This window comes from Bufo gargarizans, chromosome 1 (genome assembly GCF_014858855.1).
Source record: "Bufo gargarizans isolate SCDJY-AF-19 chromosome 1, ASM1485885v1, whole genome shotgun sequence".
NCBI classification, from domain to species: Eukaryota; Metazoa; Chordata; class Amphibia; order Anura; family Bufonidae; genus Bufo; species Bufo gargarizans.
The window spans coordinates 366,661,171-366,681,660 of record NC_058080.1 but is presented as its reverse complement, the minus strand read 5'-3'; the positions used below and the strand labels follow the sequence as shown (position 1 = coordinate 366,681,660).

At 41.5% G+C, this 20,490-nt stretch overlaps 1 protein-coding gene across 1 annotated transcript in view; it reads left to right on the top strand.

The window, feature by feature from the left end:
• The first annotated feature begins 15,228 nt into the window (after positions 1-15,228).
• Positions 15,229-20,490, top strand: part of KISS1R (KISS1 receptor) — a 504,797-nt gene continuing 499,535 nt past the window's right edge. Inside the window, exon 1 of the mRNA XM_044284288.1 lies at positions 15,229-15,466. Coding sequence (XP_044140223.1) covers positions 15,229-15,466 — 238 coding nt within the window. The remainder of the gene's footprint in view (positions 15,467-20,490) is intronic.

The following is a 20,490-nucleotide window of genomic DNA, read 5'->3' as shown; positions in this document are numbered from 1 at the left end:
GCGCCAAACATATCTTTTGGCTCCTTTAATGTTGCTGTAGGCCTCTTGGTAGCCTCCCAGACAAGTTTTCTTCTCTTCTTTTCATCAATTTTGGAGGGACGTCAAGTTCTTGGTAATGTCACTGTTGTGCCATATTTCCTCCACTTGATGATGACTGTCTTCACTGTGTTCCATGGTATATCTAATGCCTTTGAAATTCTTTTGTACCCTCCTCCTGACTGATACCTTTTAACAATGAGATCCCTCTGATGCTTTGGAAGCTCTATGTGGACCATGGCTTTTGCTGTGGCATAAGGCTAAGAAAATTTCAGGAAAGACCAACTAGAGCAGCTGAACTTTATTTGGGGTTAATCAGAGGCACTTTAAATGATGGCAGGTGTATGCTAACTCCTATTTAACATGATTTTGAATGTGATTGCTTAATTTTTAATACAACTACATCCCGCATTATTTTAGTAGTTTTTTTTGTTTTCTTCCCCCCACCTAAAAGATTTCAGTTTGTTTTTCAATTGAGTGGTACAGTTTATAGGTCACATTAAAGGTGGAAAAACTTTTGAAATGATTTATGTTTGTCTCATTTTTTTACAGCACAGAAATCTGACAGTTTAACAGGGGTGTGTAAACTTTATATATCCACTATAGATAGCTGTTAGTCACTGAAAACCCCCCCTCATATACTGAGATTTTTACAGGAGTTGTCATAAAGTAGAAAAGGCAGAGATATAATGTATAAATTACATGTTGTACAAAAAATTTTCCACCAAAAAAAACAATATATATATATATATATATATATATATATATATATATAACAAAGAAAATCTGCAGCACTCCTTGAAATATAAAAAATGTGCTCTTTATTCACACATGTCGAATTTTGACAACGTTTCGGTTCTCTCACAGAACCTTTCTCAAGTCAGGGCAGTCTCAAGACCTGACTTGAGAAAGGTTCTGTGAGAGAACCGAAACGTTGTCAATATTCGACATGTGTGAAGAGCACATTTTTTATATTTTAAGGAGTGCTGCGGATTTTCTTTGTTGTCTTCCGTCCTGAATCGAGATACCACCGCGGGCACCTGACATCTGTGTTTGAAGGGAGTGCTGCCAGATTTTTCTATGGAGATATATACACTCACCTTAAGAATAATTAGGAACACCTGTTCTATTTCTCATTAATGCGATTATCTAGTCAACCAATCACATGGCAGTTGCTTCAATGCATGTCGGGTTGTGGTCCTGGTCAAGACAATCTCCTGAACTCCAAACTGAATGTCAGAATGTGAAAGAAAGGTGATTTAAGCAATTTTGACCGTGGCATGGTTGTTGGTGCCAGACGGGCCGGTCTGAGTATTTCACAATCTGCTCAGTTACTGGGATTTTCACATACAACCATTTCTAGGGTTTACAAAGAATGGTGTGAAAAGGGAAAAACATCCAGTATGCGGCAGTCCTGTGGGCGAAAAAGGCCTTGTTGATGCTAGAGGTTAGAGGAGAATGGGCCGACTGATTCAAGCTGATAGAAGAGCAACGTTGACTGAAATAACCAGCCGTTACAACCGAGGTATGCAGCAAAGCATTTGTGAAGCCACAACACGCACAACCTTGAGGTGGATGGGCTACAACAGCAGAAGACCCCACCGGGTACCACTCATCTCCACTACAAATAGGAAAAAGAGGCTACAATTTGCACGAGCTCACCAAAATTGGACTGTTGAAGACTGGAAAATTGTTGCCTGGTCTGATGAGTCTCGATTTCTGTTGAGACATTCAAATGGTAAAGTCAGAATTTGGCGTAAACAGAATGAGAACATGTATCCATCATGCCTTGTTACCACTGTGCAGGCTGGTGGTGGTGGTGTAATGGTGTGGGGGATGTTTTCTGGGCACACTTTAGGCCCCTTAGTGCCAATTAGCCATCGTTTAAATGCCACGGGCTACCTGAGCATTGTTTCTGACCATGTCCATCCCTTCATGACCATCATGTACTCATCCTCTGATGGCTACTTCCAGCAGGATAATGCACCATGTCACAAAGCTCGAATCATTTCAAATTGGTTTCTTGAACATGAAAATGAGTTCACTGTACTAAAATGGCCCCCACAGTCACCAGATATCAACCCAATAGAGGATCTTTGGGATGTGGTGGAACGGAAGCTTCGTGCCCTGGATGTGCATCCCTCAAATCTCCATCAACTGCAAGATGCTATCCTATCAATATGGGCCAATATTTTTAAAGAATGCTATCAGCACCTTGTTGAATCAATGCCACGTAGAATTAAGGCAGTTCTGAAGGCAAAAGGGGGTCCAACACCGTATTAGTATGGTGTTCCTAATAATTCTTTAGGTGAGTGTGTGTATGTATATATATATATATACAGTCATGTGAAAAAATTAGGACACCCTTTGAAAGCATGTGGTTTTTTGTAACATTTTTAATAAAAGGTTATTTCATCTCCGTTTCAACAATACAGAGAGATTAAAGTAATCCAACTAAACAAAGAAAACTGAAGAAAAGTCTTTTCAAGATCTTCTGTAAATGTCATTCTACAAAAATGCCTATTCTAACTGAGGAAAAAGATAGGACACCCTTGCCCCTAATAGCGAGTGTTACCTCCTTTGGCTGAAATAACTGCAGTGAGACGGTTCTTGTAGCCATCTACCAGTCTTCGACATCGGTCTGAGGAAATTTTACCCCACTCCTCAATGCAGAACTTTTTCAGCTGTGAGATGTTTGAGGGGTTTCTTGCACGTACAGCCCTTTTCAAGTCACCCCACAGCATCTCAATGGGATTCAAATCTGGACTTTGACTTGGCCATTCCAGGACTCTCCATTTCTTCTTTTTCAGCCAATCTTTGGTTGATTTACTAGTATGTTTTGGGTCATTGTCATGTTGCATGGTCCAGTTCCGCTTCAGCTTTAATTTTCTAACTGATGGTCTCACATGTTCTTCAAGCACCTTCTGATACACAGTAGAATTCATCGTGGATTCTATGATGGTGAGCTGACCAGGTCCTGCTGCAGCAAAGCAGCCCCAAACCATGACACTTCCACCTCCATGCTTCACAGTTGGTATGAGGTTCTTTTCTTGGAATGCTGTGTTTGGTTTACGCCAAACATGTCCTCTGCTGTTGTGTCCAAATAATTCAATTTTGGACTCATCTGTCCAAAGAACATTATTCCAGAAGTCCTGGTCTTTGTCAACTTTATCTCTGGCAAATGTCAGTCTGGCCTCAATGTTTCTCTTGGAAAGCAAAGGTTTCCAACTTGCACACCTCCCATGCAAGTTAAACTTGTACAGTCTCTTTCTGATTGTAGAGGCATGTACTTCTACATCAACAGTAGCCAGAGCCTGCTGTAGTTCTCGAGATGACACTTTAGGGTTTTTGGAGACCTCTTTTAGCATCTTGCGGTCTGCTCTTGGGGTGAACTTGCTGGGGCGACCAGTCCTGGGCATGTTGGCAGTTGTTTTGAAAGCCCTCCACTTGTAGACTATCTTCCGGACAGTGGAATGGCTGATTTCAAAATCTTTTGAGATCTTTTTAAATCCCTTCCCAGACTCATAGGCTGCTACAATCTTTTTTCTGAAGTCCTCTGACAGCTCTTTTGCTCTCACCATGGTGCTCACTCTCACTTCAACAGTCAGGAGCACACCAAACTAAATGTCTGAGGTTTAAATAGGGCAAGCCTCATTCAACATGCAGAGTAACGATCTACTAATTATGTGCACCTGGTGTGATATACCTGTGTGAGATCTGAGCCAATTTAAGAGGGAATACATGTGAGGGTGTCCTATCTTTTTCCTCAGTTAGAATAGGCATTTTTGTAGAATGACATTTACAGAAGATCTTGAAAAGACTTTTCTTCAGTTTTCTTTGTTTAGTTGGATTACTTTAATCTCTCTGTATTGTTGAAACGGAGATGAAATAACCTTTTATTAAAAATGTTACAAAAAACCACATGCTTTCAAAGGGTGTCCTAATTTTTTCACATGACTGTATATATATATAACTGCCATATACTTAGAAACACAGACATTTACCCCCATGAAGGGGTAATTTTTGGACCATGTATTAAAGCCATTGTTCTTCTGATGTTATTGTGTATACAAGCCACAAAATGTTTGGCTTTTTTTTTTTTTCAAAAGCTTAATAAATCCAATAATGCAGTGTGCATTTACTCATAGTCATATAAACACTGTCACTTTAAGATTACTAATGTCTTGGCATTAACTACAATTAGGACACCTTCCCAGTAGTATAAAATATAACTTTTGTTAATTTGCTTTAAAATATAAGCTTAAATCAAGCCCAGATCAAGTGGGTCTTATAGTACATATAAATGGTACACTTGTTATCTCAAATAACAGAACAAATCACGTCATTGACATTACTCACAGTTTGTTGAGATCTCGGCACTTTGATACAGATATATGGCCCCTGGGGATTAAGAATGATGGATAATGGATAATGGTTTAAGGCAGTGATGGCGAACCTATGGCACGGGTGCCAGAGGCGGCACTCAGAGCCCTCTCTGTGGGTACCCACACCCTGGAAAAAGTCTATGGTGTACCAATATGCCTTAGACTTTTCCTGCCATTCAGCAGCGCAGGGCGCACACTGAATGTAGGCAGGCTATTGTACATAAATGATAAAGTACATGGAAGATATTCTATATTGGACAGTAGTATTCAAGGTAAATTGCTGTGTTGGCACTTTGCGATAAATAAGTGGGTTTATGTTGCAGTTTAGGCACTCGGCCTGTAAAAGGTTCGCCATCACTGGTTTAAGGTATATAATATCAAAGCTATATAAAGAAGGCCTAAAGGAACGGACAGAAAAATACCTGTTCTCTCCCTATAAGCCCTTCCTAATCCTCAGCCCAGGGCTCCCCCCTGATGGTAGGGGTTCCCTGTCCTCATGCCTAACCTACAGGTCCCTATTTAACCCTACATACCAGAGTATAATCATAAATAACATAGTAAGTAAATAACAAGTGCTGAGAAGATTATTAACAGTGTACCAACAAAAAGGCAAGATCATATAATGTGACCAGATACATGCTGAACCGCAATCCCGATGCAGCGTTTCCCCAGTCCTAACATAAGACTGGTTCGTCAGGGGATCAGATTGTATAGAATACTTTGACAGAGTCTCAAGGTAAAGACTCTGATAGTGGTGCCTTCAATCAGGACCCACTAGGAGACTTTGGCTAGGATGCAGGCTTCTTGGATGGCAGGTGTCTCAGTGTTACATTGAAAACTGGCGCCTTAAATACCACACACTTACTTTAGTTCCACCCCTGTACTTCCCCCTTCAGTCCTGACTATATATCAATAAACTAGCTCACCCTATTCTTTCTATAGGGTTATCATTAGTCTAGAGCCTCTCATCCTCATATGTAATTCCTCATGGTCGTCATACCTTTTAGTAGTCTTATATTCGGATGCTAAAAAATCATAAGACGCCGCTGTGGAACGCATATGCGTTCCACAGACTGGAAGCGCGCACATTACTATGTTCATGCTCTCCACAGCACCGAAAGTGCCTTCTGGAACGCATATGTGTTCCAAAGGCGGAAACCAGACATGGTTTCCACAAACCGTGCGTAATGTCAATGACATGATTTGTTCTGTTATTTGGGATAACAAGTGTACCATTTATATGTACTATAAGACCCACTTGATCTGGGCTTGATTTAAAGGGAACCTGTCACCAGTTTTATGGTGTCCTAACTAAGGGCAACATAAATAAGTGACTGATTCTTTTAGCAAAATGCTGGGTCACTTTGTTTAATTGACCTAGTCAATCTGCCAACATATTGTATTGAAAAGCTCCAGCTAATAATGATGAGTCATGAATATTCATGAGCTTCTGACTCTCCCCGCCCACCTGCTGCTGAATGACAGTTATTTTCCATATGAATCAGCAGCAGGTGGGCAGGGGAGTGGCTATAGCTCTGAATTAAATATACGCTGGACTCAATGACATCACGCTGGACTCCAATCAGCTCATTAGCATGCGGCATCTTGGTGTGTATATTATGAGGTAACCATCTGTCACACCAGTAAGTGAATACATCTAAGGCACTTTTTAGTAGTTAATGATTGTATATAATTAGTTAGATTATAATCAAATATCCACAGTGTCACTTTAAGTGCTGATAACTTTAAAACGCTTTGACTTACCTAGGCTGTTCTGAGATTGTTGTTTCGTCACATATTGTACTTCATGACACTGCTAAAATTGGGTCACAAAAGTTAATTTTGTTGCACAAAAAAATACCAGATTTGGAAAAATTGGGAAAAATTTGCAAATTTCAAAGTTTCAGTTTCTCTACTTCTGTAATACATAGTAAAACCCCCAAAAATGTTGATGACTTTACATTCCCCATATGTCTACTTCATGTTTGTATCATTTTGGGAATTTCATTTTATTTTTGGGGGATGTTACATAGCTTTTTTCAGAAATTTTCCAAATCCCACTTTCTATGGACCAGTTCAGGTCTGAAGTCACTTTGTGAGGCTTACGTAATAGAAACCACCCAAAAATGACCCCATTTTAGAAACTACACCCCTCAAGGTATTCAAAACTGATTTTTACAAACTTTGTTAACCCTTCAGGTCTTCCACAAGACTTCATGGCAAATGGACATGATATAATCCATTTTTTCCAGGAACAAAGCAAAGGTTAACTGTTAAACAAAACTCAATATGTGTTGCCCTGATTCTGTAGTTTGCAGAAACACCCCATATGTGGTCGTAAACTACTGTTTGGCCAAATGGGAGGACATAGAAGGAGGGGAATGCCTATGTGGCTTTTGCAAGGCAGATTTTGCTGGACTGGTTTTGTTTATACCATGTCCCATTTCAAGCCCCCGTTGCACCCCTAGAATAGAAATTCCAAAAAAGTGACTCCGTCTAAGAAAGTACACCCCTCAAGGTATTCTAAACTGGGTTTGCAAACTTTGTTAACCCTTTAGGTGTTCCACAAGAGTTAATGGCAGATGGAGAAACAATTTTGGAATATCTATTTTTTGGCAAATTTTCCATTTTAACCCTTACTTTATTACTGGAAAAAATGAGTTAACAGCCAAACAAAACTCAATATGGGTTGATCTGATTCTGTAGTTTATAGAAACACCCTATATGTGGTCGTAAACTGCTATTTGGCTAAACGGCAGGACATAGATGAAGGGTAACGCCATATGGTTTTTGGAAGGCAGATTTTACTGAACTGGTTTATTTACACCATGTACCCTTTCAAGCTCCCTGATGCACCCCTAGAGTAGAAACTCCATAAAAGTGACCCCATCTAGGAAACTACGGGATAAGGTGGTTGTTGTTTTGGGACTATTTTAGGGTAAATATGATTTTTTTGTTGCTCTATATTACACTTTTTTGAGGCAAGGTAACAAAAAATTTAAATTCTAAAATTGTTTCTATATTCGCTATTTAGTTTTGTGGAACACCTAAAGGGTTAACAAAGTTTGTAAAGTAACTTTTCAATACCTTGAGGGGTATAGTTTCTTAGATGGGGTCATTTTTTTGGAGTTTCTAGTCTAGGCTACATCAGGGGGGCTTCTAATGGGACATGGTGTAAATAAACCAGTCCATCAAAATCTGCCTTCCAGAAACCATATGGTGTTCCCTTCGTTCTATGCCCTGTGTGACTATATAGCCATTTACGACCACATATGGGGTGTTTCTGCAAACTACAGAATCAGGGCAATAAATATTTAGTTTTGTTTGGCTGTTAACCCTTGCTTTATTACCTGAAAAAAAAAGGATTCAAATGGAAATGTTGCCAAAAATAGGTGTTTTGGCACAGTTTAAAAAAAAAAAATTTAACGCTGTTCATCGTAGGGGTTTGGTCAAATGTTATTTTTATAGGGCAGATTCTTACAGATGCGGCGATACCTAATATGTCTACATTTTAAATGTTTTTTTAGATTTTACACTATATTATCATTTTAGGAACCCCAAAAAATAATTTTAGTATCTCCATAGCCTGGGAGCTACATTACTATTATTATTTTTTTGGGCGACTATCTAATGTTAGGGCTCATTTTATTGGCACTAATTGGGGGTGCATATAACATTTTGATCGCTCGCTATTACACTTTTTGTGATGTTAGGTGACAAAAAATAGCTTTTTATACACATTTTTTATTTTATTTTTAACGCTGTTCATCCGGGGGGGTTGGGTTAAATGTTATTTTTATAGAGAAGATTTTTACGGACGCGGCGGTGCCCAATATGTATGGCTCTCAGACTTTGGAGACACTAAGCAGGCATCCTCAAACTGTGGCCCTCCAGATGTAAAACTACAATTCCCACCATGCCCTGCTGATGACTGTAGGTTGTCTGGGCATGCTGGGAGTTATAGTTTTACAACATCTGGAGGGCCTCAGTTTGAGGATGCCTGCACTAAAACTAATATTTTTTTGAAAAAAAATTGTTTCCATGTCTGAAAAGTCTGAGAGCCATAGTTTTTTATGTTCTCTAGGGGACTGTTGGGGATTATAAAAATTTAGTACTCCATGGAAGTATGATACTCCCTGAAGCAATCGATAACGCAGAGGCCCAGATGATCGGGGCAAGTGTCACATTGAGTGGTGGTATCCTTCCGTATCCCCCTCCTGTGACACACTCTGCACTTTTTTGGGGTCCGTCCCTTCTTTCCAGTATGGGACCACACCTGGAAAATGTTGGCCAGGGACGATCCGGGCGCCTCCAAATCCTGAGGTACTCCGGCCTGCTCTTTCCCCCTTGTCCTTATACCTGACCAGCAACAGGTTTCCACTGGTAAGGGCACGGGTCTCACCCCTGGGGATAAGTACCTGGAGGGGGTAGGTAGGGAGGCTGCATTGATTTTTCATGACGGTCCCACAAGCGGACGTGGATCTGGCTGCAAGGGACCTGAACAAGGGATTGCTAGTATAAAAGTTATCCACGTACAAGTGGTAACCCTTATCTAGCAGTGGGTACATAAGGTCCCACACGAGTTTCCCACTAACACCCAGAGTGGGGGGACATTCTGGGGGTACCCTGAGGTACTCTCACAAATTTTGTACATTTTCACGCCATACCTCGCCCGCTTAGTGGGAATGTATTGGTGGAAACTGAGTCTCCCCTTGAACGCAACGAGAGACTCATCAACCACGACCTCCCTTCCAGGTACGTAGGCCTGCGCAAATTTGGCCCCGAAGTAATTGATGACCGGCCGTATCTTATACAGATGGTCATGGGCAGGATCACCTCAGGGGGGACATGCTGCATTATCTGAATAATGCAGACATTTCCGGATGGCCTCAAACCTGTGACGTGTCATGGCCATACTGTAGCGTGGGGTCTGGTAGAGGACGTCCCCACTCCAGTATTGCCTGAAACTGGGTTTTTGCACTAGACCCATGTGCAGCACGAGGCCCCAAAATGTCCTCACCTCGGCTGCACTGACCGGCCTCCAGTCACCGGGTCTAGCCAAAAAGGAGCCCGGGTGCTGAGCAACAAACTGTTGGGCGTACAGGTTCGTCTGCTCCACCATCAGATTCACAAATGGGTCACTGAAAAAAAAAAAACTTTAAAAGTCCATTTCAGTGAACCCTACTGTGGGAATCTGGATTCCTGGATTGCCAACAAAATCTGGAATCTCGGGCTCAAAATCCATTGGGGGACACCAGCTAAGTTCACTGGCAGAGGGCTCCAGTGGACTTATTTGGTGGGCCGGCAAACCAGTATGAGCCCCAGCGCGGCTCGTACTAGGGTGGGCCAGAGGGTCCCTAGCATGTGGGGCCCCTGGCTCCGCCTGGCGGGTCTCCGCTGCCTTGTGGGCTCATCGTCATCAGATGATGATGATGATGATGATGATGAGGAGGATGCGGATGACAAGAGGAACGTGGGGTTATCGTCATCCTCACTGGGGCTCTCGGAGTCGGAGGCAAGCTGGGCGTATGCCTCCTCGGCTGAGAACGTCCGGCAGGCCATGGGTATGTGTGTGTGCATGTGTATGTGCGTGCGTGTAAAACTTTATTGTACAAACCGGATTCCAAAAAAGTTGAGACACTAAACAAATTGTGAATAAAAGCTGAATGCAATGATGTGGAGATGGCAAATGTCAATATTTTATTTGTAATAGAACGTAGATGACAGATCAAACGTTTAATCCGAGTAAATGTATCATTTTAAAGGAAAAATACGTTGATTCAAGTTTTCACGGTGTCAACAAATCCCAAAAAAGTTGGGACAAGTAGCAATAAGAGCCTGGAAAAAGTAAATTTGAGCATAACGAAGAGCTGGAAGACCAATTAACACTAATTTGGTCAATTGGCAACATGATTGGGTATAAATAGAGCTTCTCAGAGTGGCAGTGTCTCTCAGAAGCCAAGATGGGTAGAGGATCACCAATTCCCACAATGTTGCGCAGAAAGATAGTGGAGCAATATCAGAAAGGTGTTACCCAGCGAAAAATTGCAAAGACTTTGCATCTATCATCATCAACTGTGCATAACATCATCCGAAGATTCAGAGAATCTGGAACAATCTCTGTGCGTAAGGGTCAAGGCCGTAAAACCATACTGGATGCCCGTGATCTCCGGGCCCTTAAACGACACTGCACCACAAACAGGAATGCTACTGTAAAGGAAATCACAGAATGGGCTCAGGAATACTTCCAGAAACCATTGTCAGTGAACACAATCCACCGTGCCATCCGCCGTTGCCAGCTGAAACTCTACAGTGCAAAGAAGAAGCCATTTCTAAGCAAGATCCACAAGCTCAGGCGTTTTCACTGGGCCAGGGATCATTTAAAATGGAGTGTGGCAAAATGGAAGACTGTTCTGTGGTCAGACGAATCAATCACAACATCATGGCTGTGTAGGAGAAGGATCCGTGTACTGAAATGGCCAGTCTGCAGTCCAGATCTTTCACCTATAGAGAACATTTGGCGCACCATAAAGAGGAAGGTGCAACAAAGAAGGCCCAAAACTATTGAACAGTTAGAGGCCTGTATTAGACAAGAATGGGAGAGCATTCCTATTTCTAAACTTGAGAAACTGGTCTCCTCGGTCCCCAGACGTCTGTTGAGTGTTGTAAGAAGAAGGGGAGATGCCACACAGTGGTGAAAATGGCCTTGTCCCAACTTTTTTGGGGATTTGTTGACACCATGAAATTCTGATTCAACATATTTTTCCCTTAAAATGGTACATTTTCTCAGTTTAAACTTTTGTTCTGTGATTTATGTTCTATTCTGAATAAAATATTAGAAGTTGGCACCTCCACATCATTGCATTCAGTTTTTATTCACGATTTGTATAGTGTCCCAACTTTTTGGGAATCCGGTTTGTATGTGCGTGTGTGTGGGGGCACGGGTGTTCACGTACTAAAAAGTAAAAAAAAAATTGACAAGTGTTAGGAAAAAAAAAAAATTCTAACTTGCTGATCAGCGGTACAGCGGCAAGTGGCAGGGGGGGTCTAGGGTCTCAAAGCTAGAAAACAATAAATTTAGATTAAGTTTTTTTTTTCCCTAACTAACTTTTCCCTTCTATTCCTGCCTAACGGTGCCTCTCCCTCACTGACCCTAACCTACCTGGAGGGTGATGGGTGCAGGAGGGTGATGGGTGCCGACGACGGGGGGATTGCAGGAGCTGGTGAGGACGGTGCTGTACGGTGCAGGTGCTGAAACAGGAAGAGGAGGAGAGAGAGGAGCGCCGGGAGTTTGAATCTCCCGCCTCTCTCCCCACACCAATCAGCACCATGGACAGCACCACCACCACTAATCAGCACCACAGCCAGCACCGCCTCTCCCAAATGCTCGGACTGTGATTGGTGGTGTGTAATCACACCACCGATCACAGTCCTTTTCCGGTTCATCGGGCCGCCGGAGACCCGAATGGACCGGAAACGCAGCAAACCGCAGGTCTGAATTGACCTGCGGTTTGCTGCGATCGCCGATGCGGGGGGGTCACATGACCCCCCCCCCCCCGGCATTGTGACAGGATGCCAGCTGAATGATTTCATTGGACATCCTGTTGTGATTAACCCCCACTGCAATCGCAATTTAAAGTTAGGACGTACCGGTACGTCCTGAGTCCTTAAAGACTCGGCAAATGTGGCGTACCGGTATGTCCTAAGTCCCTAAGGGATTAAAGGAAATGTGTAATCATAAAATTGCCTTTTGTTTAAATCACATTTTTATGTTTAACATATCTTTAAATATTTTTGGTGAAGGTATTTTTATTTTCCATGTCACTATCTATATGTAAACAAAACCCATAAAATCCTGCAGTTTTCGCACTGGCCATTAGAAGCTGTATTACACCTGCAGATTTTTCAGGCCATTGTCTGGAAGGAAGAGATAAATAAGAATTAAATAATGGGAGAAAAGAAGAAATGAATCGCACATCCACTGCTAATGCTATGCTCTCATCCCTGCAGGAGTGGCCATGGGTTCGAACGTGGCGCCCACGTATGCCAACATGTTTATGGCGGAGGTGGAGGACAGACTCATTTACCAAGCGGCTCTGTTCGGGAAAGCCCGGTGCTGGTGGCGCTACATCGACGACATTTTCGTGGTGTGGGGAGGCTCTCAAGGTGAATTAGAGCACTTTTTTGGGTATCTCAATGGTATGGTGCCCGGGCTCGGGTTCACCATGACAATGTCCACAGTATCTTTGCAATTTCTCGATGTGATGGTATATGTCAGGGATGGGGGTATCGAGACTGACATTTTCCACAAACCTACAGATAGGAATAATTTGTTAGATTTTAGGAGCAGTCATCCACGACGGATGGTTGAGTCGTTACCGTGGAGTCAGATGTTGAGGGTGAGACGGGTGGTATCGGGGGAAGAGCAATTTGGGATAAGGGTGGAGGAGATGGGGAAGAAATTCCTTGAGAGGGGGTACCCACGACGGTTGGTAGAGAAGATCTCACAAAAAGTGGGGGAGGTTGACCGGGAGTCCACGTTCCAGGGAAAGAAGAAGGAGAGGGATTCTAAACGGATTCCGTTTGTCTCGACATATGGATCCAAAAGTGGTGATATAGCGCGTATTATACGCAAAGAATGGCACATTTTACAAAAAGGTTTGCCCATGGTAGAGGAATTTGTGGGTTTCCCCATGATGGCATACAAGAGAGGGACCAACCTGCGTGACAGATTGGTGAAGACAGATTGCGGCTTGTCAATCTGGGCCCTACGGATGTTACTCTTGTGGGAATTGATGCGTTCCCTGGCTTCCATAGTGGTCTCCCCAATGTAGATGAGGCCACATGGGCACGTGATCATGTATATCACGTCCCGTGACCTGCATGTGAAAAAGTTTTTGATCTTATAAGGCTTGCCGCTATAGGGATGGGCAAAGGTATCACCCTTCAGCATATTGCCACAGTTACAACACCCAAGGCAGGGAAAACATCCCAACTTCCTTGGTGCCAGATACCTTTGCCCATCCCCATGCGGCTCCCCTAGCGCATGTGTACTACCTCCCTGCTACATGCTAAATGAGGCATTTGTGTGCATTTTGATCAAAAGGCAATAAGCCCACTCACCACGCCAAGGTTGCCTCTATGAGTGGGTCCTAACCTAAAATTTGCGCAGCGCTGCATTCAGTGCTGTCAGGCAGGCAGCAGGGGTGCGGTTTGGCCACTGGGTCCCGCCGCCGGCCGGGATGGCGCCACAGAGCTGGTGGTCGCCATGCAGCGCCGCGCCAATTTTAGGTTAGGACCCACTCATAGAGGCAACCTTGGCGTGGTGAGTGGGCTTATTGCCTTTTGATCAAAATGTACACAAATGCCTCATTTAGCATGTAGCATGGAGGTAGTACACATGCGCTATTCAGTGCTGTCTCCTGCAGGAATGCAGGGATGAGATCATAGCATTAGCAGTGGATGTGCGATTCATTTCTTCTTTTCTCCCATTATTTAATGAAGAGATAAATAAGGTTTAACCTGCATATGTAGCATTTTCCAAAATACAGTGGTCCCTCAAGTTACAATATTAATTGATTCAATTGTATGTCGAAAACAAATAAAGGTGTTTTACCAGTGAAATGACCACATTCATTGGTTGGATCTAATCTGAGACTTGCATGTTAAGGCTAGTTTCAATTTATGATGGCCCAGAGAATACCATTGTATGTTTAAAATATTGTATTTTAAGGCCATTGTACCTTGAGTGATCACCGCATAGCATTGCTTCTTAAGTTTCTTTATATACAAGAAAGATCCAATTATCCAGTATTTACTGTAATTTACAGAACAGGCTTTCAAAAAAGACCTTGAGTCTGCTGAAGGCCTATAGAGCTTTCCTGATCTATCACTAAAATCCCCCACCATGATAAATTGTTTCCAATAATAACAGGTTAATAATTGCTTTAAATACAGTTCTCAAATATATGTTACCAAGACTAATAGTTATAATGTAAATTCTATGTGAAAACAAATGATAAAAAAAAGATTCAACTTATATAATTATGTAGATTCATTTTCCCATTTAAAATCTATCCTTATTACCTTGTTTGTAAATATTACATATGCAGGAAATAATACTTGTAGGATATTACTTTAAACCATTGTTCCCATCATGTAGATTCTTTCAGTCATTGTGCACCTCAGGAGATAATTCCTGAATAATCCCCATTATGCTCATAGTACTCATAATGAAATAGCCCAGAGATCTATTAGTAATTTAATACAACAACCTGTAAGAATGCACTACTGTAATAACTGTACAATGTGCTGGCACACAACAGGAGCAGGCGATCCTTTTGTGCTTAGTAGCAGAGTTGCTTACAGTAGCTGCCGAAGGGCTGTTTGTAGGAGAAAGTGGGAGTTGTATTTCCCAGTGCACAGGTCTGAGCTCATTATTGTGGTGTTGAAAGGACAGCTCCTAGGGATGAACGTGCAGCTCTTGCCTTTCCTGCGACTCATGCTCATCACATTTACTTGTGGACAAGAGTGAATTATCTGCTGCTCCAGGCCTAATTATAACTCACACATTAGTGTGCATCTTCACAGGAGTGTACTCTACATCAATGTGCAGTGATTAGCCTGCTTCTTCAAGTCAACCAGAGAGATACAAAGAACCAGGGGACTGCAGGATCTACAGTGACTGCAGACATCAAGTGTCCACCAGGTTTCCTGGACCTCCCGCTGGATTAATGTCCTTCTCATCACACCAGTGCTTGGCATAGTACCACCTGAAAGGAAGATGGACTTCTCTGTTAGAGCTTTGATGGAAAACTATTCTGCTTTGTTCTTCAATGACTCTTGTATGGGGCTTCTTCTGTACCCATGTGCCAACATCTCAGATGAACCAAATGAGCCCCTCAAACCTCCCCAGCTGGTGGATGCCTGGCTTGTACCCCTCTTCTTTGCAATGCTCATGGTAGTGGGACTTATTGGAAATTCTTTGGTTATTTATGTTATTTCCAAACACAAGCAAATGAGGACAGTGACTAACTTTTATATAGGTGAGTAATCATTTCTGTATACTTAAGTATATTCTCTCTATGTATGATGAAAAGAATAGAGTAAATATGTCCATTGAGGTATTCAGCGATCTGCTGTGCATACAACTGAATAGAGTATGTTGGTTCAATAGGTCACTCAATTATCTATTGCAAATTAACCTATAATATCAAGTCAATTGAATGAATGTAGCTGTATGTTATTCTAAAAACAGCTAGCTATAATGGCCCTGGAAAACGAATTTATGAATAAACAGAAATATATGTACAATAGCAATTCATTTCTAAAGTGGTTACTGCTGCATACCTATAATACCAAACTTTTTAAAATTGTTCATGGTATTCTCAGAAATTTGAAAGCTGATATAAGATATTACATAGTGAGGTATTTAATTATTTTTTTAACCATGGTGGCAAACATTTGGGGATAGAGAAAACCTGCCTTAGGGTCCATTCACACGTCTGCAAAATGGGTCTGCATCCACAATTTTGCAGAACGGGAGCGGACCCATTCATTTTCATGGACAAGAAAAGGCATTTCTATTGTAGTGCTAGCCATGGTCGGTCCACATAATGCGGAACTCAAAACAGTTGCGGAAGTGTGAATGGACCCTTACACTGATGGAATTCCAATAGGCTTGCACTGATGTTAGGGTTTGAAAATTGTAGTAATGAAATAATAATTATATCCTAATAGAGGGAGCTCAGGTATCACATAACTGTTAAACATGTGCAGGTGTCAGACAAAAAAAAAAAAAAAAAAAAAACCATAAAGATGATATGTGTTATGGAGAAAATAGATACAAGTTGCTACAATGTAAACCAAATGTTAACGTTGAATGCAAAGCATTTACAGTGTACTTTATATATGCTCTGCTTTTAATCGTTGACTGGAGGTTTTCTTAAAGGGGCTCTGTCACCAATTTTATGTGTCCTAACTAAAGGTAACATAAACTAGTGACAAGTTAGCAAAATACTGGGTCATTTTCTTTAATTGACCCAGTATTTTGTCCTGAATATTCATGAGCTCCTGGCTTTCACCAGTCACCTATTGCTGATTCAGTTGGAAAAAAACTGTCATATATGTCTGATATGGGGTCTCACCTCTGGAATCTCTAGAAGTGAGCTTGACTGTTTCTGCAACTCCTTTACAAATGAATGGAGAGATCAGCACCAATGTGTGACAATCTCATCATATATTCGTGGCCTGGATGTCTGTGATGGGTATAGCACCCCCCCCCCTTCCCTTTTTTTTCAGTCAGATTTTTTTTTCAGTAAACCATTACAATTTTCTGTGATCGACAAAATAGGACATTGCATAGTAAATATCAATCTCAACCCAGAACTAGTTATATATATAGAGAGAGAGAGAGAGAGAGAGAGACAAAAAATAGAGAGTTGGGCAGCACTGCAGTCTCTTATGTATAGGTGGAGTGCCAGCGGCTGAGGAAGGGACCCCCCTCCAAACAAATGGACTGAAGAAATTCCACGGCACATCCAAGGCATAAAAATAAATCTAAAGGCTTTATTCACCAGACACGCAATGTTTCGATCCGCTTCCTGGGATTTTTCTCAAGCAGTGAGCAGTCAGTGCTTGAGAAAGATCCCAGGAAGCGGACTGAAACGTTGCCTTTCTCAAGCTTGAGAAAGGCTCTGATATAGAGCCGAAATGTCGCCATTGCCACTGAGGTGAATAAAGTGTTTTTTTAATTTTATTTTCTTGGAGTGCTGCCTCTTTCCTACCTATATATATATATATATATATAAGCAAAAAATTATAGAGGACTAGGCATCCTCTTTGGAACTTAGCACTCCTCGCCCATCCCCCAGCCCTTGGTGTTTTTAAATCAGAGTGAAAATGGAGCTGGACACTCCATGTTAGAGTAGGTCCCACCTGATAAGAAGCAACCTTGTCGCCGGGTAGGTGGGCCCGACATATTTTTGATCAATAATATGCGCTAATAGCTTCTTTACTGCATTTGCAGTAAATAATAATAATAATATTGGCGTCATGTATTTGACCCTGTTCACATATTCACCTGTATACTCAGTCTTAGTGCATTTAGTGGTGTGCTGCTACTTTATTTGTTTGCTATATATATATATATATATATATATATATATACCATTGTCTGATAGGTAAGGGTCCCATTGGTGGGATCCCCACCTATCTCCTAAACGGAGCCCCCAAAAGTGCACCCTCATTCACTAAACCTAGAAGGCAAACCATCTGATCTGCCTGAAGATATATATTATCTACCCAGTGGACGATGTCCAAGATACACATTCAATAGCAACTTAAGGAGGTACATTCCCACATCATATGCATCCACTGCACCTCCTTCATCCCATACTACAGACAACATCTGACCTAATTCCTATTTTAGGCAGCGGGTTTGGAATTTTTTAAGCTTTATATACAAGAAAGAGCTGAGCTTCATATAAAGACAATATAGGGGGTACTTCCAAAACATTACTCTTTGGTTCATCAGAGGGATTTCCAGCGTCTTTCTCCCATTTTCTTTTTTTTTTCCATTGAAAATTTGTTTAGATATAAGGGAAGCAATTGGTGATATATTGTGAAAATCAAACCTTGTGTATTACCTGGGATGGCCACTAAAGCAATAATAAAATTAGTATCTAGAGCAAGGGTGCACAACCCGCTCCCTGAGGACCATTTGCTGCCATCTGTACCATTATGTGCAGCCTCCCCATCTAGTCACACACATGCCTGTCTATGTTTAGTGGTTGTTCACATGTATTTTCTATCTGTTCTTCCATCAGATGGGAGTCCTAAGTGTATAGCAAGTTTTATTTGTCAACCCTTGGGATTTATTCAATCCTGGATTGACTGGTATGAGCATCTCTAAGTTGCAAAAACTTATAAAAATGGTGAGGAATACCAGATTCTCCTTGGAGCTGTTCGAAGCTCACCAAACCAACTTGTTCAAGGCCTTTGTCTTCCCATTCATTAAACTCTTCAAGCTTAAAAACTTTAGAATGCTTGGGCTTATGTCAGATACAGTAGGGGTGAACTTGATCTATTGGCATCCAATATATTCTTTCCCTTGTCCCAGACTTTATATATCAGGGCTAATGTTGGCTATTGTTTTAAGCATAGAAAATGGTCTAAATGTAAGTCAGCTAGGAAGCTGTCTTACATTTAGAAGCGGCGGTGGATCGACGCCGGCGCCTCTACATAACTTTGGTGGATCCACCATTAGCTAAAGGGCTTGTTAAGACTGACATCTAAAATGCCGGTCTTAATAAATTATCCCCATAGTCTTTCTTTTAAGTCCATCTCACTTCTGCAGCAAAGTGAGAGAGTGCATTATGCAAGTGCTTCTTCCTCCTCATTCTAGCAATTGGTTGGGATCTCAGCACTCACACCCCCACCAGTTAAAGTCTTTGATTTGTCTCTGAGACTCTGACATATCAAACGCTTTACGAAAACTCAGTGACCATTTAAGTTGGTGGGCATACCACTTTAATATTATTCTGGCATTCCACTAAATTAGTTTGCATGGTAGAAATTGGCTGGCTAATATGGCATATTTATTTCACTATAGATAAGTAACATTATGTTCACATCTGTGTCAGAAGTCATATTACGAGCCCTCATCATAGATTCTATCCTTTTAATGAGAAGAATAGCACTATTTGTTCCTTCAAAACAAAGTACAATCTTCTGATCCTTAAGGGCTCTTTCACATGAGTGGATGCTGTGCGGGTAATCCGCTGCGTAAAAGACAGCCAAGCCCCGTTCCGGACAGCAGAGACACGGATCACTAACATGACTGATAATGCTCTGTGCCTCTCTGTGATCTTTTTACTACAAAATCACGGTGACAGCTTTATCTCACTGTGATTTTGTAGTGAAAAGATCACAGAGTCACGGAGCATTATTAATCTTTAAGCATTATTAAAACTGATCTGCTTAATTTTGAGCATATTAATGAGCATTTAGAAAAACCAGCAGAGGGAAGTAAAAGGACATATTTCTGTCAGTACATCAGTGCATATCTAAAGTTATTTATGGCGGGATTGGACAACCAATCAGATTTCACCTTTCATTTTCCATAGTAGCTCTGGAAAATAAAAGGTGGAATCTGATTTGTTGCTATGGGCAACTAAGCCAGATTTCCTGTACACCAGTTTTGATAAATCTATCATTTCTAATATATATGATAGATACAGTTCCCCTGAAATTCATTTGTGTCTGTTTAAGAAAAACTGTCAAGGTAGGGAGGCTCAACACTTGAATGGACGGATAGCGGTGGGTTCACTGCTCACTGGGTCACCCACCCAGTTGGGAGTAAATATTGGATAAGAGAAAATAGCAGGCAACACCACCTTCTGGAAGAATGTGAAACACTCAAATGAAAATTCAACACTTTATTAGTGCAAGATATCACACAATATAAAACCATATATAAAATCGCTTAGTATATAAAAATACAATATATGCAAAATAAAGTCCATACAAATAAAGTAAAAAAAGTAAAAATAAAAAAAAATAAAAAAAGTGCATAAACTAAAATGTCACTAAAAAACCAAAGTTGGAGGTATTCAACGGTGGCACTCTCAATTTAGTGCAGACTCTGATATATACAGTTTCCTGAGTTATGTTGCAGTAGTTGTATAGCAATATTCAGCTGTGATAGATAATAGAACATAGAAAAAACAATCCACTTCTCTCATAAGCTGCCCATTAGCGTCTGCATAAATGGCTGCCAAACTGAGTCAAACTGTCTCTATGAGACTCTTACCACTCTGTGATGTTGGCTGCATTGGTATATCAGCAAATTCGCTGGATGTTATACTTGCATGGAGCGGTGAACAGTGTGGTCACCAAGACGCTGGACGCTAGATGAATGTGGTTTGGAGCACACAACTTCCTTGCTTGAGGGGCGTGTTTCAAGTCAGGTGATCCTGATAAACAGGTCAGGTGGTTAGGTCAGCTGATGTACTCGCCCAATCACATGGTACGGTTTGACTCAGTTTGGCAGCCATTTATGCAGACGCTA